The sequence below is a fragment of the Xyrauchen texanus genome, chromosome 33 (assembly GCF_025860055.1).
Source record: "Xyrauchen texanus isolate HMW12.3.18 chromosome 33, RBS_HiC_50CHRs, whole genome shotgun sequence".
Lineage (NCBI taxonomy): Eukaryota > Metazoa > Chordata > Actinopteri > Cypriniformes > Catostomidae > Xyrauchen > Xyrauchen texanus.
Window position 1 is genome coordinate 22,932,267 of NC_068308.1, and position 22,954 is coordinate 22,955,220.

The 22,954-nt window shown below is 37.1% G+C and overlaps 1 protein-coding gene across 23 annotated transcripts in view; it reads left to right on the forward strand.

Moving 5' to 3' along the window:
- LOC127626642 (neurexin-1a-like) overlaps positions 1 to 22,319 on the forward strand; it is a 223,136-nt gene extending 200,817 nt beyond the window's left edge. For 17 of the 23 annotated variants that reach the window (XM_052102589.1, XM_052102601.1, XM_052102591.1 and 14 more), the window contains 2 exons: positions 16,859 to 16,940; positions 21,068 to 22,319. In XM_052102589.1, coding sequence (XP_051958549.1) covers positions 16,859 to 16,940; positions 21,068 to 21,369 — 384 coding nt within the window. In that variant the 3' untranslated portion in view covers positions 21,370 to 22,319. The remainder of the gene's footprint in view (positions 1 to 16,858; positions 16,941 to 21,067) is intronic. The other 6 variants (XM_052102590.1, XM_052102607.1, XM_052102602.1 and 3 more) reach the window with 1 other exon arrangement.
- Positions 22,320 to 22,954: the final 635 nt, after the last annotated feature.

The following is a 22,954-nucleotide window of genomic DNA, read 5'->3' on the forward strand; positions in this document are numbered from 1 at the left end:
ACATTTTACACAACTAATAAATCTGTGAAACATTTGTGAATCCGGAGTAAAGTTTTCAGGAAGGTCCATTTTGCATGCAAATTGCTCAGAATGTACTCCTACATTTATGAAAGTTTCATGAACGAGGCCCAAATTCTTTAAAATTAGAATGTAATTTGAGCTGGATTCAGATTAGATCTGTTTCACAAAACCTTTTAGCAGCTTGCAGGATATAATTTGAATTTTAGTAATATTTCAGTGAAAAGTTCCAATTTTGCTTCTTAGCACTGTTGACAGCCGTAGTTAAGACATTTCTACCGTTTTACATTATATACCGTCCTACCACCCAGCTCTAATTGGTGCGATCAGATTGAAGCAGACATGCTGTGTATGTCTGGGCCATTATGTTCTTGTTTAGTTCTGCGCTGTGATTGGCTGACTACATCCCTAATCTCTCTTCGTGTTTCTCTCAGATGCGCTGTTTCAGTTTCACTTTTTCCATCCAAAACACTATACGTGGCATTTTCAATAAGTGGCCCAGACATCAACAAAAGTGGTTTAAACTCTGGTTTAAAGGCTGGTGCTTTCTCAAGCAAAAGATGTCTTGAGACCAAGACCAGGGCACTTAACGACAAGCCAATGTCTGGATAACATGTTATTGAACCAGCAAAGGGTTTCTTCCCAGTACAACAATTGCTTTCAGACATAAAGTGATTGGCTGCTTCTATTGTGGATGTGCTTTGGCTCAGGATAAGTGAGAGTGCTGGGGGCTGCTGTGAGACTAGACTAAGTCAATAAGCCTGTTTGAACAGAGAAAACCCACAAGCTAATGGAACAGGGCCATAAAGGGGAGTAATCAGTGGGGGAGGTCAACATCGTGTAGGTGGACATGCTTTTCTCCTTTACAACTTGGAGGGATCTCTCTCTCGCTCTCTCATGCTCTCAATTTTAAGGCATCATTCATGGCTCTGACAGTGAGTTCTAATTACAGCAGTGCTGTAATTACATGTCAGAGCAGGAGGCTGAGCAAGGTGATTGACAGGCTTGCCAAGGCCTGTGCTTGCCTCCTCATGCGGGACTTTATGTGCTGTGATTTAGCCTCCACAACAACAAAATCATAATTTGATATGGATATTCTAACACTATGCATTAAATTGCCTCCCTGTTCAAGGGCACTCCAGGCATGTTGTGTAGAAGGGATAATTGTGGAGTAACAAATATTCTTTGATCTATTACCGCTCGATTGTAATGCTGGCTTATCATGGCCTCATCTGTGGATCGTATTACAAAATGGTGGGTTTGCAACCTCTATGCACAGCCGATGATGGTAAATGTTGCCATGGAAATATGAGACTCCTCTCTTCTCGGCACAGCAGTGTCTACACCACTCCCTAAATTTACGCCATCTGCTCTCCATTATAATCAATTACTTTTGTTCTTTCTTTCTTTCTGACTGTCTGCACTGGGATGATTTAATTTTAATAACGGTTTATACATTAATGGCTTGGAATTAAATAATAATCGTAGAACAAGGAGAAGCATGCCTGCAGATGGATTGTTTTTCTTGTAATGCAGCAAAATTGAGTGTAGTGTAAATATGGTCTGTGAATAATTTTGCAGACTTTGTCACCGCTTTTTCTTCTTAATCGCTTCAGATCTGCTCTGTGAGCATGCTTAATCTTCAGCTGATGTGTGGAGCTTGGATTATCCTCAGATAAACTGGTTTCACTATTGTCTGCGAGTAGCTCACAGCATGTAAGCTTTTTAAAGAATCGTTAATGATAGAAATCCAACGAGAAGAGAAGCATCATGTTTTACTCTTTTGTGTTCAAACAGCAACCACAACAAACAAAAAACCGAGGTTGTCTCAAAGGAGTCCAACTTGCTTACAGAAACACGCCGTCTGCTGGTGACTGACAGATGAGATGCTTAATATTTCTATCAGAAGTTGATTTCCTTTGTGACTACCATGCGGTGCGACTGATGTTCAGCAGTGACAGCTTTTTTTATTATCTTTTTTATCCTCTGTCCCACTCTTTCTCTTTGTGTTTTCTTCTCCTGAAAACTATTTCTCCGCAATTTACCCGTTACATCATAATTTTCGTTGATATATGGCTGGTTTATATATATATTTTTTTTTTGTGTCATATTTCTAAAACCCCTGTACATCTGTAGCTGTTGTGTTCGGCTCTGTGGGAATTGGCATGCCATGAACCCTTGTGTTTATTCTGATCTACAGGGACGGCTCACCGCGTTGGGCCGTCAGGCTTTGTGTGGAACTTTAAATAATAAATTAGCATTTCCTGTGTGAGCTGTGCATGTCATTAAACACCCTGGGGTATCTTTTAGATCTAGAGATGGGCAGAGGCCAGTGAAGCGCCACTTCTCTGCCTAGTAAATGGCAGCGTGGGTGTGTGCCACATTAGAGTCATGCATTTCTAGATGCCCTGTGTTGGCGCTGAGTAGATTTGATTTCATCAGATGCAAAATAGGTCATATTTGTTCTCTTAGTGAAATTATGTGAGAATTACTGTATTGTGTTTCCAGTACATGGTTTTGGTGTCATTACATGTCAGTTCTTCCATGTAAGAAAATACACAGTGCATGAAAGTGCATGTGAAAATTGTATGTTTGAAATAGTGTTTTTATATAAATGAGACTGTAATATCTCAATGATCTGAAGATCCAAAAAGGTTTGCATGAGGGTTAGGTATAGGGATATGTAGGGTTAGGGTTAGCCTTACTATTGTAATCACAACTTTGGTTTTGAGTGATTTTAACATTAGAATTAAAGTTAAATTGAAGTATAGCATTAGATTTTCTGCTAGGGTTTTGCTGAAACCCCAAATTGAAGTCAAACTAAACAAATTGTGTAAAGGTAAAGCTAGGGTTAGGGTTAGCCTTATTATTTTAAGAACAACTTTGGTTTTGACTGATTTTACATTAGGGTTAAAATTTAATAGACCTTATTCACGGCAGCAGCACCATCTTAGATTATTGACTGGAATGACAAAAAGGCTGTGAAATACAGATGTGCTGTCTCTGGGTTGTACAGTTGTTTTAAGTGTTTTTGGAATCGTTCCTTTGACTTAACATTGAAAAAATATATTTCCAAGAGATTTCAGTAGACAAAAAACTCCTGACAACATAATTTGTGCTTTTTAATAGCTTTAAAAAGTGCAGGCCATTAACTGGGTTTCCATTCACAGATTTTTATGCGCATTGTGGGAGATCGCATAAAAACTGATGGATAGAAACACCAATATGCAGAAAAAATCTCCAAAATTTGCATAAGAAAACTTATTCACTCACTTGAGGTGGAAAAACTTATGGTAACACTTTATAATAACTACACGTATAAAGAATTTGTAAACATTATTTTGTAGTTAATTGATCATTTATAAATTATTGTTCCTACATTATTATTACATTAATTAGTTACATAAAAACAGTATGTTATTTGTTTCTATTCACTTTAGCTAATTATTTATTATTGTTTAATAAGTTCATATATAGGCAGTTTGATGATGTTTTTTTATTCTTAGTTAACAACTTGTTAATCATACATAACTGATGTATTTTAGTTGATGCAAACCAGTGGTAATGAAGTGTTTATGAGAACATTAAGAAAGCATAAATGCATAGTTAATAAAGATAAAGCCCTCGATTTCGGGGGGTGTTCGCTGTCCTTTTCTCCATATCGCGGCACCATTTTGTGGTCCGTTCGGCATAATGCGCCGGCTCATTTTAGCTTATTGCGGCCCCTTGGGCCTGTTTCGCGCCCAACCCACCGGACCCCTCGTTTCTCCTTATGCCCAGTCATTCCCTGGTTTTGGAATCAGATTAAATGCAGAAACTGAATTAAACAGTCATTTTAATTGGCAATAATGAGAACAAGTCTGCTCATAAAGCTTAATAGGATATAAAATGCTAAAGTGGCATTTGAGTGATTAGAGGAACTCTTTTGATAATCTGGGGATTTTCCTCTCTCACTATTATTCCTGTACTTTTGTGTTGTGTCTGTGTTTATTTATTTAAGCTTTAGTGTCTGTTTTGAGCCTTTGTGATTGAGATTCTGTGAGATGGTTATTTCAGGGCCAAGTTTTCAGAGTAATGGATCATTAATAAATGTTTAATTAGGCATTTACAGTTGTATAAACTCCTATTGAATTCATTAGTAATACAAGATGAGCATAAAAAAAGTAATGTGACTAAATATTTTATTCATAACTGGACTAACCAGCAGACCAATCATCAAATCTTAAATGTTGTTCTGGTCATCCTGAAATAACTATGTCAAGAAAATCCAAAGAGTTTGAAGAGCAAATATATCAAATTAAATCTTTGTCAAAGAGCAGGATTATTGACACTTTAAAAAATATATATATTATAGATCAGCACAGTAAAAACATAAGAAAGGAGGAACGCGCACACACATAGGGCTCCCAAAAGTGTGTGACATGCTGTCGCTCCCAGACATGAGATGTTCTTCTATAGTGTTTTGTCTGCACTCTCTAAACCGCAAGTATTTTATCAATAAACAAGTCCCAGTGGCTATAATTTCTCCAGATGTGACGATTTTTTTTAATTATTGTCAAAAATCAAAGATGGTACTACTGTGAATAAGTTATATAGAGGTCTGATTTGTTTACTTAATTGGGATAAAATAATGAGTAGGCTATGACCAAAATTAAAGCTAGAGCTAGGGTTAGGGGATAGAAAATGTCATTTACACAGTTTAAAAATAACAGAGATCAATATAAAGTCAGCACAGATATAGAAAATCAAACATACGTGTCTGTAGTATAGCTATGTCTTTCTAAACTACAGTAGCTATACTTTGGAGACAAAAATGTTGGAATATGTACTGAGAAGTTAGCAAAATCTGACAAAGCCTCCTTTTGGAGACAGCTTTAAATAAATATAATATATTTTTTAATTTAGATAAAAAATAAAAATCAAATTGTTGTAAGGTTAGAGTTTGGGTTTGGTTTATCTGTAATAATTATAATTAGCTCTGAAATTAATTTTCCTTTGTGACTACCACCTGGGATGACTGATATTCTGATATTATTAAGTCATGCTAGTATCTAATGTAGCTATACTCTGGAAGGGAAAATTCAAAAAATGTCCCCAGAAGTTACCTAAATCTGACAAAAAATGTATTGTATCACCCCATTTACATGTGCACCATGTATTCCCAAAATATCATTGTTCGGCATCACAAGCTTTTTCTCTTATGTGAACTCACACATTTCATTCTGTTACATCATAAGAGTAGGTCAATGTTCATTACCAATGGATTTAAAATAGTCCAAATTCCAGCACTTTTTTCCACATCTGTCCAATTAATGGATCCTTTGACTTGCGCTGAATACACTGTTGTCCTGGTGCTCATCTGCACTGACCACCTAAATCAGTCAATCAATATGATTGTTTGAGCTGGCAGGAAATGGGTAATAAAATGGACTGTGTTAGCTCCCTCTCTCTCTCTCTCTCTCCCTCCCCCTCTCTCTCTGTCTCTCTCTCTCTCTCTGTCTCTGGAGGTGGTGGATATTACAAACAGTTATTAAACTAGTGCTTCTGGGTAATGATTACACTGTTTGTTAATTCACAAAGGACTTTCTCATGTCACTTGCGTTGTTTTCTGGAACGCTTCATGTTAAATCAGTGCTCCTGATATTTGTGTTTCGGCCTGTCATCTCTAATCTCTGACATCCCACAATTGTTTGCTGACGAGACCCTGGCTTGGTTTTATATTTGGTCTTATGAATTCTGTCACATTCATAATTTATAGCTGTGTTTGGTCGCTGTGGACAGTAGGGATTGGTGATACCACTTATTTTCTTTTTGATCCGATACCAGTAATTTCAAGTCCAAGTTCCGATACCAATACTGATAATTCTATTATTTATTTATTTTACATTTGTGAGCCTAAACAGAAATGACTTCTGTTTTGTTTACCCTTACAAAAATTCACCATGGTTCCATTACAGTAACTATAGTTTAACCATGGTATTTAGTTAAACCATAGTTACCACATTACTAACCATTACTACAACATTACTGTAGTAAAATCATGGTTTCAGCCCCCCCTGAACGAGCCTTGTGATGGCACAAGTGCTTGTCTGCCTGTGTCTTTCAGCATTTATGTTAAGATGAGCAGAAGAAGAAATGGTTCCCATCCTGCACAAGTATTCGCTTGTATAGCATAATCATTTTTATTTCACTTTGAAGCTTATGACTGCTGTTCATGTTAACCAAATAATAATATCCCTATTTTATTTTATTTTTTTTAAATGTTAGAATCAATATTTTGTGTGAAGATCGATATTTTTGATACAACAACAGTATCAAAAGTCTTGATACTTCAGGATCGATCCGTGCATCCCTAGTGGACAGATTTTGCAGTTGCGGGCAGACAGATAGAGTCCCGTGGGACTGACCATGGGACGAAAAACAGACTAGAAATGAGGTGCCTACTGCGTAGCCCTCTTCATCCTGTGTCTCTGCCCATGTTCCACCACTCCTTTACTCTGTGGGTGAGAGTACATGCCCCAAGCCCATATTTGAATTGGAGGTAAACAGGTGTTCAATCTGTTTTATGCTGGTAAATTTTACTGGAGCAGAATATCCTGGAGTCCCAGAGGAGGAGGAGGAGGGCTGTAGAGTCTAGAAGAGATGAAAAGATGGAGCTCTGCAGTGTTTCTCCATCCTGTTGCTCTGTGTTGTATAACATTCCCTTTCGCTTTTCTGTGGAGAGATATATTTTGAGACTGTGTATACATGTGTGTTTGATGTTAGATTGTGGGTTGAGTCTCTGTGGAGTTTCATGGCAGGCCAGAAGGTGTGCCACCCCCTCCTCCTCTACATACATACACACACAAACACACACACACATCAATCTCTTTAAAAAAAATAAAGATATAATAAAATGTCTCCTACCGAGCAAACCCTTAGCAACCTCAAGATGAGTGGGGTTCCTGATTGGCTGAAATTAGTGATCGAGAAAGGCTGCTTGCAGCTGTACCGTACCTTATATTCACTCTCTCCCTTGCGCTCTCCCGCCTCTCTCCATGTGTATCTTTCTCATTTTCTCTCTCCTACTCCTCTTCGTTCTCCCTCGCTTACGCCTTCTATCTCTCTCCTCTCTCTCTCTCTCTCTCTCTCTCTCTCTCTCTCTCTCTCTCTCCAAGTCAGTAAAAGGCACTCATAGGCTCTCCTGATACACAGAAAATGTATCATCCCTATCTGCTTTCCAAAGTAGGACTTCTTCAGTCATCACTTTTGATCTGACAGAACGGACTTTATTTTACTGGTGTGGGGCGTTTTTAATGCTCTAAGGAGCAGGGACGGGGAGATCAGAGAGAGAGAGAGTGAGGACAAACTCTCACCTAAACAGAAAGAAAAAAACAGACACAGACAAAGGCAGCAGCTGTATAGAGGAAGCAGTCAGTGTAGCCAGGCTGCCATGGATGCGAGATGGCATTGTTCCTCATCCCAGGTAGTCGATCTTTCTCACGGTCCTTCTCCATCCAGCCATCATCGCATGCAGAGTTTTTGATGTTGTCATATCCATGCAGTGAAAAAGGCATGCACTATTTGTCTGCAGCACTCTGAGACAAAGAGGGAGAGGAATAGGGAGAGAGAATGGGGATTGGGGAGGAGACAAGTTACGAAAAGGAAGAAAGAAAAGTTGTAGTGGTTTGTGAGTGTGCAAGAGGTCGGTGTCATTTGTTGCTAATGCCAATTTCCAAGCATGCCAATTTCTTTACATCCTTAACTAGATGCTTCCTTCATCCCTTTTTGGACAGCCATCTCGAACTGCCCACCGATGCTGTCATTTGTGTGATCCTTTTTTAATTTGCATATCATTTTGTTCCCACGTCATTAAAAGTGTATAAAGATCCATCTATGCAGTAAAGTTTAACCCAATAAGAATAGCTTTGAACAATTGTTCTGCTCACTCTCTCTCTCTCTCTCTCTCTCTCTCTCTCTCTCTGTTTCTCTTAGTTTAAGATCCAAAGCTTCAGTCTGAAACAGTGTGTTCTATCTGTAGGCAGTGTGTACAATCAGATTTATTTATACCCACATAGATGACACTTGGAGGTTTTTTGTAATGGCTTCTTGTGACTCACATATCTTCTCAGTGTCAATCAAGAATCATTCTGTTTATTCTAAATGTTTTTTATGTTCAGTCTTGATGCATTTGCGCTTTATTTCCTTTTTATACTAGATAAAAAAATGTATCACTATTAATTGCATAATTTGTTTTACAGTTAATGGTGATTCATCACAGATTTTGAAAGTGCTGAAATTTGTATCTATATGACAAAATGCATTTATTTTCTTTTTAGGAAAGAAAAAAAACAATATGTAGCAATATAACGCTTTAGTAACATTTTCCAAACAAAGCCTTCCACAGTATAAAATCGAAATTTACTAAAATATCACCAAATATATAAAGTCTAATTAGGAGGTTGACTATTTAAAATAATTCGTATTCATTTCAATGGACATGAAATCTCTCCACAATATTAATCAGCCAGCAGATTGTGGCTATCCACTTTGCTGCATCCATGATTCACTTCAGGGTTTCAAAGCCAGCATCAAGCGCCATTTTGAACTCCACATGAAAAGTGCTTGAAGACAAAAGTGTCTCATTCTGTATTTTGGTGAGATTTAAGTCTTGATGTGCTTCTGTGGTAATTAAATTACCTAATTTAAAATGACTTGATTTTCTTTCACAAATCCCATCTGTCTTTCTGTCTGTTAGAAAAGCTTTCCTATTGCAAGAAAAGCTTTCCTTTTTGTTTAGTTTGTTAAGTAGAGATTGTTAGTGATGTGTTATGATCAAGCAGTGTAATTGTAACTTTTGAATACACTAAAATAATTGTAATCCATAAATAAGAAATGTTCTTAAATTATTTGTGAAGAATTACACAGAAAGCCATCTTGATTTCCATCTTCTGTGAAAGGTCCCGATTCTCCATTAGACACTAGTAGAGGAACTAATAAATTCAACCCGTATCTCACATTGCATGTATTTTTAAGATCTTTTAAATATTTCAAAAGTTGAAGCTCCTCTACTTGATGTCTGAGTTTCCTGGTAATTCAGTGCAGTGAGAGCATGTAGGTGCCCTTTGGGCTACCTCTATATGTTTCTGTATGTGCTAGCTGTGTATTAGAAGGCATCTTTCCATTGTGTTTCCTGTGAATTTGAAAGTATTCTTGTGAGAGAATACTGCAGTGCATCAATAGCCATATTCATTGTAAGCTCTCTGTATTTTAAACACAAAGTGAGGCTGCATTTAGCACCAGGACCTCTCGATGCATATTCACACATCATTAGTATGCTGCTAAGTTATCTGGCAGACGTTGATGTTCTTGTGCTTTCTCTCACTCTCTTCCTGGAGGACAGGAATAGTGAAGGAAAAGAAAAAGAAAAATAGATAGCACAAAATCAATGGTTTGCTTTGCAGGTCCCAACAGAGCCACCAAGGTGATTTCTTTTTTTATTTCCTATCATTTTTAAGAGGTTGAATCTTCTTATCACCATGGCAACAACATCAGACGGCGGCACTGTTCTGACATATTTGTATTCGTAGCATCTTCATGATTGAAAGAGATGGAGAGTGCGAGTAAAATTTATATTGGGTATTTTGAGTGGCGCTGATTACAAACAGGGACATGAGAAATGAGAAATCTGTTAGATGGAAATGGACGTAACCATTTTACATGACAGGCCTGTCAGACCTTGCTGCTTAATGCTCAATTCTTACATAAAGTAAAAGAATTTAGAGGTGGAGGGGTCAGTGGGCCAGATCAGCCCTCTACTAAAGCACTTTCCATTTATTGGGTGCTTTACTGTTTCAGTACTTATTTTAAAGCATTTGAAGCACAAATACTATTATTGCTGTGAGAATATATGTTAGATACACTATTATCCCTGGAAATCTCAATTGTATCCAACAATTAAAATGGTAAAACTTTACAATAAGGTTGTATTTGTTAACATTACTTGATGCAATATGTACAAAAACTAACAATGAAAAGTGTATTGTTTTACAGCATTTATTAATCTTTGCTAATGTTAATTTATTGTTAGTTCATGTTCGTTCGTAACACGTTAAGTAATGTTAACATATACATCTTTTCATTTAAGAAATGTATTAGTTTTTTAAATTAACATTAAAAAAAGATTAATAAATGTTGTAAACATATTGGTTATTGTTAATTAACAAATGTAGCTAAAGTTGCTGTAAGCGGGGTTTTTTTTATTTATTTATTTATTTAATGGAAAGATATGCAAAACTTGCATACTCTCTGAAAGATATTTATTAAATAGGTGTCATGAGATATCTCACCAGACTCTGTAAACCGCAAACAAAAATGTGTCCACAGACAATGACGCATTCTGCCTGTCAATCATTTTGCACGTTCTCATAGTATAGTAGTTGCAGCGATATCATAATGCCATCTCTCAACACTGCATACCTGGTGAAAAAATATTGACAGCATCTCTACTTTTTGAGAAGGCATGTCATGCAAAATCCTCAGCAGCTTCTACAGGTGCACAAGGAGAGCATTCTCACTGCCTCCATCACAGTCTGGTTTGGAAGCTGCACAGCTCAGGACCGTAAGGCTCTACAGCGGGTGGTGAGAGCTGCCCAAACCATAACTGGAACAACCCTACCATCGCTGGAGAGCCTCTACCAGGCCAGGGTCATGAGGAGGGCCCACGACATCATTAAGGACAATAACCACCCCCAACATACCCTATTTTACACTCCTACCATCAGGTAGATGCTACAGGAGCGCAAAAGCAAGAGCAACCAGGCTGAGAAACTATTTCTACTCGCATCCCCCAGCACTGCAGACACAGTTTTTCCTCTGTTCATAAGAGGGGTCAAGTTTTACCCCGCCCTGCCTACACGCACATATTTATGAATGTAAAAACATTATGAACCACTACTGAGACTTCCTCCGCAGGCCTTTTGCAAATGGCCATCTCCATGTTTACAATGCACATATGCACTTTCTCTTGTACACTATTTTTAATTTATGTTTCTAATGTTTACACATATATGTAAGTGTATACACTTTTACTTATGCCCTGTTTGTAATTTATGTTTTTTTAAGTGATTGTTGTAGTGGGTTTCTCTCTCTCTCTCTCTCTCTCTCTCTCTCTCTCTCCATCTTATGTCCTGTTTTTAAAGTATGCCTGAGGTTGCTGGGAGGATTCACAGAGTAAGAATTTCATTGTACTGTGTAACACTGTTTCTTGTACATATGACAATAAACTCTCTTAACTCTTAATGCCATGTCGCTTATAACAGTTGTCAGTTGAAGGTGCTATTTTGCTGCTGTTGTTTTTGACAACCATTTGTGCTCATGTCGGTCTCAATAAAGCTCATTTGGTATCTTTGGAGTGCAGGGTTTTTGGAAAAAGGGGGCATGGCTAATCCAATGGCTCAGCTTGACAGTTTGTGGAAATTCTAGAATGGCTAAAATCGCTTACAGCACCTTTAACTAATGTTAACAAATACAACCTTATAGTAAAGTGTTACCATTAAAATCAAGAAAAATTTGTATAGTATTGACAATCTGTTGAATTCAGTTAATATCCACTTGTGTAGTAAAAAATATTTTTAATTAGCTATTTAGTGTGGATATATTTAATTATCCAAAAAAATATTTTGTGTGCATGTTCCCCATTACTAAAAATGGTACATAACTTAAAATTGTGACACTCAAGAAGTAAGACCTTTCTACAGCATTACATTTCTCAGTTTTTAAAAAAATTAAAAAAGCTCAACCATTTAACCCTGTTACCCAAAGAAATCATACCAAAAAAATTAAACAAATATTTTTCTTTAATTTATAATAACGACAAACAATTAATTGGCCCCAAACTAGCTGGCCACTTCCAAGTAATAGCTTAATTTAGGGTTGCAAAATCAATGTGTTTTCAAACAAACATATTAGAGTGGACGTGGCCTAAATATGTAACCGTGTTACTTATAACACTGTTGTCAATGCTGGCCTAGTTTTAATTATTTATTTTATTAATTCTTTAATTTTATACATTTTCTCCATTTCATTTTTATTTAATATTTATTGCTAGAAAATAAAAATTAAATCTTTATTTGTGTGAAGTGCCTAATCCAGTGCATGTACAGTTGGCTCAGACAATTCTGTTTTTGTCTGCATGGATCAGTCTGGCAGCTGCAAGGTAACTAGAGGATGAATGGAGGTGGAGCTGGAAAAGTGTGTATTTTGTTTGAGCTTGTGTGTGTTCAATTTTGTGTTGAGGCAACTCCTTTCTCATTAGAGCACAGCTGGTTCCCCCTCTATGTTCACAGGTTAACCGAACACTATCTTTCTCTCTGCTCACCAGCCCATTCTGGCACTGTGTCACATCCCTTATTGTGCCTGTTGGCAGCACAGTAATTAAGAGCAAGCAAAACAGGGAGTCTGATACTGTGCGTGAGGGGTGTGTGTGTGTGTGTGTGTGCGTGTGTGCGTGTGTGTGTGTGTGCGCAGAACATATGCAAATGATAATCTGATAGTACACCCACCGCTTCTAACATGCTGTACTGTAGTTATTCTTCGGGAAGATAACGGACAGTCAACGAAGGCTGCTTGTGCCCCCGTCATCCGCCTCAGCACAGCTGTTGAGTGGGCAGTGGATGGAGGAGAATGGCGAACTAGGGCAGATGGATGCTGAATGCTCTGTCTTAGTCATATGTGACTTTTCTAGATGCAGAAATCAGCCTCATGCTCAAGTACTTGTGTAACAACACATCTAAGGACTTCGATTTGTGTTTTAACACTGTGCTGAAGGGTAGTATTTCCAAATGGCAAAGGAATTCAAATTGAGTTCCTAACAAAGGTTTGGGTGGAACTTAGAGTAGTTATCTTCACTGTAAGTTACTAACAAAAAGTATCAAACTCAACTGAAGCTATTTAAAAGGGATATATTTTTTAAATATAACTATAAGTGATAATGTTTGAGACTGTACAAGAGTGGATAGAGTCATGACATTGTTAGGCACAGCGCAAAGCTATATTCACAGTACGGCACAGCCTTGAATGCCTTATTGCTTTAAAACATTTTTATCACATAATAAACATATTAAGGGCATGTTTATTAAAATGCAATCATTATGTAAGGAAAATCATTAAATGACACTCTTCTGTAAGTAAATGTAGTCTCTCACAACAGTAACAGAATGCTGCTGTGGAACAAAACTAATGGTCAGCTATAGGTGCTGCACGTGATACAAATACTTGCTTGGTGAAGAGGTCATACCTGTGCTTTATTGTGAATAAACCATGCCTATGGTCCAATCAGAAGGACTGGAACTATCCATTTTAGAATAAGATATAATTTATTGTTGCAATCAGGGCAGTATTTATGCAGCACAAAAAACAAGGACAGCATTAAACTTGAACAGATTAGACATTTACACTTAATGCAAGTAATATAGCTAGAAAACACCCTAACATAAAGTATTTCAATGAGTTGAAAACATAGTGATGAAAAACAGCATTCAACTCAATATTTTGTAAAGCTGTAAAGCTGCATTTGCAATTCAGTGTGCCAAAATCTACACTGTTGTGTTTTGTCACATGACACCGCTAGAAGATTGTTACTGGAAAAGCTAAATTCTTTTGAAAACTGCCAAACTAAAAAAATATTAAAGGTGCTATATGTAAGACTGACAACAAGCGTTTGAAATGTGTACTGCAGTCTAATTTCAAAATATTGGAAATTTGTCTGCCCCGACCTGGACTTGAAGCTCATGCGGGTTGCCAAAATGTTGACATGCAAATTAGCCAACTCATCATCTGTTTTAAAGGATTTCTGGGCCTTAAGCTCTCTCCATTTTCCAAAGGCATCTCCAATATTTATCCTTGTTTTACTACACCTCTGGTCATGTTGTTATATGGATGGCGAGGCTTTTTAGGTCAGGTGGAATCTGTTATCTCTGATCCAGTTCGTTTGCTGGCTTCCATGGCTGCAGCATGCAGTATTGTTTGCCTGCAATCTTGTTCAAATCTGGCAACCCGTCAGTGTTGAAATACTATTGGTGAGTCACACAGGCCAAAACATAAACAAAAATTCCAGCCCGGAATGGAAATTTCAAAGTAGAATATACTGGCTGTAGCATTGTTATCGGAGAAGCCAGTATTTCAACTTAGGATGTATCCTAATTCTCTAATTACATATTATGGTCATTTTATGATTTATTACAGTAAAAATATTACATATAGCACCTTTAAATTAGTAGTGATGCTACTCGTTTCTCCCCAACAATAAGCAATGGTAAGGATCAGTGTTGGGTGTAATGTTGCATTCATGTCGTGTCGTAATTATTGTAATTACAAGATGGCAACTCAGAGCCATTAACATCCTGGGAATTTGGAAGTTATCCGTTTCTATGACAAAACTTATAATGCCAAAACTGCTTTGTTGTTGATAACAACAAAATATTTAGCATTACATTAATTCACCTTGACGTGTTGTTATAAAATGTTTAAGAACAAAGAATATGTTCCAGGTAACAATGACATAATAAGATGGCATATCAAACAGATATATGGGTTTAATTTTAATTTAACTTTAATTGTTGAGGATGCTGCTATGTTAGTTCTTTTAAAATGATGTCACGACTGTCAAGTTGGAGCTTTCAAAGAATTCTGAGATTATAACTTGTAATTACGACATCTACAAAGACGTAAAAGCTTTTTACAATCTCGTAATCATGGAAATTCCGACATGACGTGAAAGCACAGTAATTGGACAAAGTTATTAGTTACTATAATCTAATTACTTTTAAGCAGAAAAGTTAGTGTAATGTATTACATTTAAAATGATTGTAATCAGATTACAGTTACTGACTTTCAATTAAAGTAATGATTTTAAGTATATTACTTGGGTTACAGGTTGTTCTGAAACAATATAATTTATGCGTAATACAATTAAATGTCAAATCATATGTTCATATGCACATCCTTTGGCTTTCTGTGATAACTGAAGGGTGTGTGAACATGAATGCGAAAAACTAAAAAAGAAAGTAACTTAAAAGAAGAGGAATTAGTTATGTGATTACGTTTTCAATGAAGGAATCAGTAAAGTAATCTTATTGTAATTTTAGAGAATTAGTTAGTAATTTTAGTGGATTACTTTTTTTGTTACTTACCCAAAACTGGTGAGGATATATTAAGTTGCTTATCTCATTCCTTCAAATAATACCTCTGGCATCCCTCTTTCCCACCCTAATACCATGCTTTCTCATCATAGATATGCCGGTGTTAGGGAACGCTGTGCTTAAGTTGTGTCTAATGCTCAGCTATGCATTATTAAGAACATGCCAAACCTGTCTACCTGTTCCGTCATCCATTTTATACATGACTTGTGAACTTAAAAAATGGGAGATGGAGCAGCATGGAGCTCTGAGAATCTCCCTCCCTAAATTATTATTCTTTCTATCTCAAGAGTCTGCCTGACAGTTTTTGCTCCCGGACTTTAAACGAAGGCTCTATTGTCCTTCTGCAACACATTACCTCCATGTCTCCCAGCCTTCCAGCAGCAACAGCAGCACAAACCAGCCCTGTAACATCATGGATCTAAATTATTCACCCGCACTGACCTACTTGCAGGGTGTTTGAGAGCTGGGAGTTGAACAGATATCGCTGCAAGGAAAATGGGAAACATGTGGTTATGGCAACCACTTTAAAACAACTGTGCAGGGTTCCCTCCCACTCTCACTTTCTTCTCTCTATCTCTCTATCTCTCTCTATCTGTGTAGTTCGTGTGGTCTGCATGGTTTTGATGATGGTGAAAGGTCCTGATTGGCGTGGGCATTGCCCCGCACCCTGTGGGCAGACTGTGTGAGCACAAAGAGACAAATCAATGTCTCTTCTCCCCACTCACACACACTCACTCAGCCAGCCCTGCATTTCTGTTAGGACAAACACAAATACGTGTACACGTTTGGCCAGCTGGCGAGCGTATACACACTCTGGCTAATTGCAGAGAGAGAGAGAGAGAGTGTGAAGACTGGCACTAAATGGATGCCATCAAAGCGACGTCGTCAGATGGAATTTTGCAGTTGCACTGACAGGAATGTAGAGCTTGCTGCCTTTTTGCATAGTTGAAGGAGAATTCTGGTGCAGAGAGACGTCCGGAGCTTTTAAATTGCAGTCGGATACCATTTTTTGAATTCCAACCGAATTCTAAACATGGCTTTCTTTCCTTTCGGAACCATCACAGGAGCAGAGGCAAGATTTCCTTCAGTATGTGGTGTTATGTGTGTGTCTCAGCGCTGTGAGTTGTCACACTGCACATTTGCTTCCTGTAGTTTTATTTCAGATTAAAAGGCATGTTTGATGAGATTATTTACCGGGGGGAAGGATGCGAGGGGGTTTGATGTTTCTCACAGCTTATGATCTTGTGTGACTGTCGTTTTACAGCAAGAGCTGGCAAAATTGTGTTTGTCAGGGGATTTGTGTGATGTACAAATCTATATGTGTATGTGGAATTGTGCTTCTGTGATCGATATTTTGATCCGCTTTGATGTTGGAAGTCTCCATAGACTGTACTATAATGTAATTTGATGTCACTTGCTTCGAAAAGTTGCGACCTTTGACAGTTAGGACACCTTTGATCATGGCTGTGAGTCAAAGCTCAGAGGACCTGTGAGAGTTGTCAGAGTGACAATTCTTAAGGACGTCTCTCCTTACGTTTTATCTCTCTCAGCATGAGACCTTAGATGACACAGCAGACATATAAAAGTGTAATGATGCCACTAGGAATTCTGACTAACATTTGCTTTCCACCCCCTCCATCCCTTCTGTCTCTCTGGTACAGGATGATCTTCTGGTAGCATCAGCCGAATGTCCCAGCGATGATGAGGATATTGACCCATGCGACCCAAGTTCAGGTGGGTTAGGTTAGTCATCTTTCTTTTATATTATTACCGTCCATATGTGTTCTTTTTCTCCAAAGTTCTCATCATATTTTTCTTTGTTCTGTTTTGAAACCATTTCTTAAACATTATTTTTAGTATTTGATTATGTAAAGTAAATGATTTTCTGTGTTGTTGCTGGTCATGGTAATTTTCTAATACATCTATTTTGGTAAAGTAAAAAAAAAAACAATGTTTCATTTAACAAACCGCATAATTTCACACAAGGCTCAGCCAAACAGACACACTGTATAACATTAAAATCAAATAATGTTTGCTACCTGAGCTGCCTTATTGCTTATGTACCCATTTTTACTTACACAAGCTGTTTATATCAAAAGATTTACTGTGTGTGCTGAAAATTTGTGCAACTTTAATGGACATTAATTCCCCCTTATAACACATTACCTACTTTGCCCTGTTTTGCATTTCAAATGATGTAAATATACTGACATTTTTTATTTTTTGTTCACCACAGAGGGAGCTTGCTGTTAAATTCGTTTTTTTTTTTAAATGTTCTTTACATTAAACAAAGTAAAAGTTTGCCTGAGCAGTCAAACATTTGCACGTCACTTTGCGTTTATGTTTTTAATGTTTTAAATTTTTTAGCTCACCTAGTTTGGCACTGTGGTCACATTGATTTCTCTTCTACCAATTAATTATGTATATCATTTTACCCATGATCCCTAGACTTCTTGAATTATTGTGTACCTGTTAAAGAGACGTGGTCAATTTTATATTTTTGGAAAAGGCCAGTGAGCATGCTAGCGTCACATATACAGCCTTTTCCATTTCTCCACTCATCGGGTGCATCCTGGTTACTCATTCAACTGCACAAACCACTTTCGACATGAAAAATGAATCACAAAGGTTAACCCAATCTGGATTCCTTCAGTTGGCTTACTTGCAGCTGCAAGTGGCCTGTGAAGCAGTCATATTATACATGGGCAATGTGAGCAAATCCTGCTAATATGACAAGAAAAGGACATGGAAATGATAAGTAGAAGCGTGAAATCTTGGCCAAAGCTGAGAGTTTATGCTTCTGATAAATTATGTTAGGAATTGTGACAGGCTGATATACTGTATGTCTGCCAGGCCAGTTAATCGGCCGATATTTAGCCATATTGTAATCTTTGGCATCAGCTGATAACTTTGCTTGATTGGTCGATTAACAGAAGTGATCATTCAGCCTCAAAATATATAGGCTGATACAGTAGCCTTGTCAATGAGTCTGCTTACATGCACAACAATATGCTGAAAACTATCAAAAATCAGCTTATTCTAACATCAAGTCAATGCAAGAAAACCATGTGTACATGGCATTTGAAATCCTCAGATTTGTCTCATTTTTAATGTCAAAACAAACATGTCATGCACAAAATGAATAAGCTGCCATAATGCTGGTAAACGCTTACATGCTGAGCAAAATCAGAGTAATGGGCAAAAATCTATGTTATCTTACACATTGTCTGCTTATTAAGCATAACTGGTGTTAAATAGTTCATGTAAACACACTCAGTGAATAATACACTATTTGTTTTTAAATGTAGTGATTTTTAAATACACATTGTGTTGATTTAATTTCAGCAATTTTGTGTATTTGCCATCAATTTTATTTCCACACTGCTCTTTATATATGGCCATTAAAATAAGAAAATGGGTCGACACACTAGTTATGAATTCTTAAAGGATTATTTGCACTTGGTCACTTCATTCGTTTATACATTAATCAGTTTCCTTTCCAATTGGATATGCACATTCCATTTACACTTGGCCACATAAATGTGTCTCTGCAAAATGAATATAAATCTGATCTTCAATACCTGTGCTATATGCAAATAAACTAAGTTCACATGTTAATGCAGCCAGCAGATTTTTTTAATTGTTATTTTAATATTTGATTCCAAGTAATTTTTGCTTTATTCTCGATCATTCTCATTGATCCCTTCTGTACTTTGACATCATCTCATTACCTGCATATGCGACACACCTAAACTTCGAATGGCTTTATTACAGGTGATGTTTTACCGGCTGTTTATACCCTGCCTGTAGCCGTGCTGTCTCGCCGTTATTGTTCCCTCTTCAAGAGACATAAATCAGAACAAACTATACCACACTCTTCAGCCCACCACACCACACTCTCTGCCCAGAAATAAATGGCCAGAAAGTGAAGTTCACTCAGTGGTCACAGCTCACGGACAATATCCGTTCTAATCACTTTATCTGTGCAGCCAGTGATGGTTTGACAAAGTGTGTTTGCACAAGCTGACTGTAGAGGTTTGCCCATTCATGCAGAGAGAGACATGCAACCGAAGTAAATGCATATATTGCTTCATTTAAGGCTGACTGTCATTATTGTTGTTTATGTCCTGTTTACTGAAGGGACTGTATGGTGCTGTGTAGCAGTTTCTCAGTGAGATAACTAATCATGTTAGGAGAGAAATCAATTGGGTGAAGAAATATAGATTTTTGCATTTCTTTCATGTTTTCCCTAGTTGCACTTATCCCATATTACTAATTCCTTTCCTTAGTATTTGTTGTCAACTCAGAGCTGCATAATACAAATAACTGGTCTAGAAGTAGCAGAAACATTTAAATTGAGTAACTAAGATTGTGTAACTGTACTTTAAAGTAGGGATGTCCCAATACAGGTATTATAATCGGGTCTGATAGAGCGTTTATGTATTCTCGCTCGTAAAAATGCTCTGATACCAAAAACTGATACCATTTGATGTACTAATGTCATTACGTAAACATTCAATGCACTAATTAAAATCATGTTATATCCTAGTGAGATTATTTTACCTTTTAGAGCCCCTTGACTCATACACTTAAAACACCATCATGAGCATTGCATGCTTTGTTTGTAGTAGATGACAGCGAGCAGAGTACTAATTCAATTTGTAGCGTGAGGCACATACAGACTACATATTTCTTTAATCAAATGCAGCTTTTTGCGGTTTAATAATCACTTTGTCACATAGCAACCAGGTTTTCTGGATTGAGAAGCTACAGTCGTAAAACAAAAACACTTCAAAATAAAAGCTATGCCAAAATAAAAAGCTCAATTTAAATGGAAAAAAGATGGAAATAGATCACTACTGTATTGCTATGTAATATTCACTGTAATAATAATAATTATAATTATAAATTAATAGTAATTAAATTATATTGTAATATAGATGGTGTTCTGAACAGAAGCACTTCATTGGATAAAAATAATACAGTATTATTTTAAAAATGTATTGTTATATTTTAATTTGAATAAAGTTTTAATGAATTCATTTATTTAAACACCATTTTAATGATAACATTTAAATAAACTGTTGATATGGAATTTCTGACAAAATAAAACAAAAAACAGGTACTGGACTGGTATCGATGAGTACCAAAAAGGAAGTATCCGTATTTTTTCAAAAAAACATTACATCAGGACAGCCTTACTTTAAAGGTGCACTCAGTACATTTTTCCTCCTTATAAAAAACATTATCCCAGAGAAATGAATAATAATTTTTAAACATGTACATAAAATCATGAGCACTCACAAGAGATGAAGACTCATATCATCATAAAAGCTGTATTATTCTACATGGAGAGGGTCTCCTCATGGGGGCTGCCATGATACGATCACATAACCATCTGAATTCTACCTTAATCTCAGTAAATGCTCTGTTTTTGGACACTTTCTGTCATTGATTAAATTAATCATGGCTGACTATGAATAGTACATATCTACAATTTGCATTGATAAATAAAAAATTCTTGTTTTTGAATGATGTTGCATTCAGGCCCCTATGTGTCCGTGTAAGTCCAAGATTACATATTAAAAAAGAGTGCACCTTTAACTTTCATAATCAATTTGAAAAATTACTGAAACAAGCTATTTAACCCCGGTCCTGGAAGGCCATTTTTCAGCAGAGTTTAGTTTCAACCATACTCAAATACGCCTGCCTATAATTCTCAAGTAGACTTGTTCAGGTGTGTTTGATTAGGGTTGGAGCCCTCCATGACTAGAGTTGAATAATATTGTTATAGTGGTTTTTAATAGTGTAAATGATTCCCTGTGGCTTTAATGAATAATCTCTCTTTCCCCCTTCCTGTGTATCCACAGCTCACCCTCCGTTGCCTGAGGCGAAGGGTTACCCAAGCCCGGAGGTGATTCGGGAATCCAGCAGCACCACGGGCATGGTCGTAGGTATCGTTGCAGCAGCCGCTCTCTGCATCCTTATCCTACTCTACGCCATGTATAAATACAGGAACCGCGACGAGGGCTCATACCACGTGGATGAGAGCCGTAACTACATCAGTAACTCTGCGGCGCAGCCCAACGGAGCTGCTGTCAAAGAGAAACCCATTGGCGTGCCAAAAAATAAAAAAGATAAAAAGAATAAGGACAAGGAGTACTACGTCTGATCTCACAGACATTATCCCCCTTCGCAACCTACCCACAGATCCTGTGCTCCGAACTCACATGCAAAGGGGAGGGGAGATCAACCTGTGTATAGTAATTGAGAAAAAAAAAGACAAAACTGTCTTAGTTTTACCTAAGACTTGATATACTGTTACTAAACAAGTGAAAACATACTTTATAACCAAGCACACGAGAACTTTACAAAGCTTTAAAGTGTGTACAAAATAAAATGGACAGACAATAGACTGCGCAAGCACCCAGGACTTTGAGAGACTCCATGTAGTCAACCAAGCTATGGACGGGGTTGGTCGCGTCAGCCTTGTATTTTCGAGTGTATCGATGAGAGACAAGGCCACTGGTTAGGATTAAGTGTATTTCATATTATGTTTACTGTATATGTGTTGCTGGAACATTTTCCCTCTAAAGCCAGAAACACCATGAACATCTGCAACAATCCAAACAGACACTCATTTGATGGGGTCGGAAAAGGAATGAAGGACTTATAAATGAGATGCTACCTATGATTGTTAAATCAGCCAAAGTATTTGACTCCCTTTTCTGGTGGCAGTATTGCAAGTTGGGATGCAAAAGGACCACTCTGTGTAGGATCAGAACTGATATCCATATGTTGGACAAATCCCCTGGTGTCAAAGAGAATTGTGGAGGCCTTAAATATCAATCCAAGTGTAAAGGGTGTAGGATTTTCTTCTGTTTGTATGCTTGTCAAAAGTAATGACAGATTACGCTGATGATGACGCGGAATACTGGGGACGTTTGGGATAGATTGAGAAGAACTCCATGCACGTAAAGTATCTTATTACATGTTTATATACGGTGCAAAGACTATCTGTGTGCTCTCTGGACTGTGGCTGAAGTGGTGTTTATAGCCTGTTATATAGATGATGCCAACTACAGTATACCTGCTCTTCAAACTTTTTTTTTTTTTTTTTTTTAGAAAATACAAAGGCGAAAACCTAGAAAAACAGACAATTAAATGTAAATGTGTTGCTATAGCATTAGAACTGTTTCTGCCATTAGCTCTAAACAATTAATTTTCCCTCCTTATGTTCATCTTCGTTATTTTTGACATATTCCTTCCTTTTTTTCTTTCTTTTTGTTTGTATTTAATGTTACATCAAAATGAAAAGGCAAGAGTATGTCAGGTTCTGAAAAGCAAACAGACTTGTGGAAAATGAAATAAGATTTTGGTCTGTTTAAGCAATATCCTCTTGCTTGTCTTAGTGACCAACCAAATTATGCATGGTATTTAGGACTCAACTTTAGATCAACAGAGAGACAATATCATAATCTCAAAGTAACAATTAATTCAGTCCCTGAAATTTGAGTATTGGATAATAGCTTAAAAGATCACAAAGATAGAAAAGAACCCTTCAAACATGTTTGCAAGCATCCTCTCTGCTATCTTGTACGGTGCGGAATGTACAAGAGGTATAAATATATGACATTCTGAATAAAATGTTTGCTTTTTGTTTTTTGTGTTTTTTATTTGTGTACAATTTTTCTATAAAACCTTTTGTTTTTATCGTGACAATTCTTTGATGACCTCAAAGTGAAGATTTATTATGA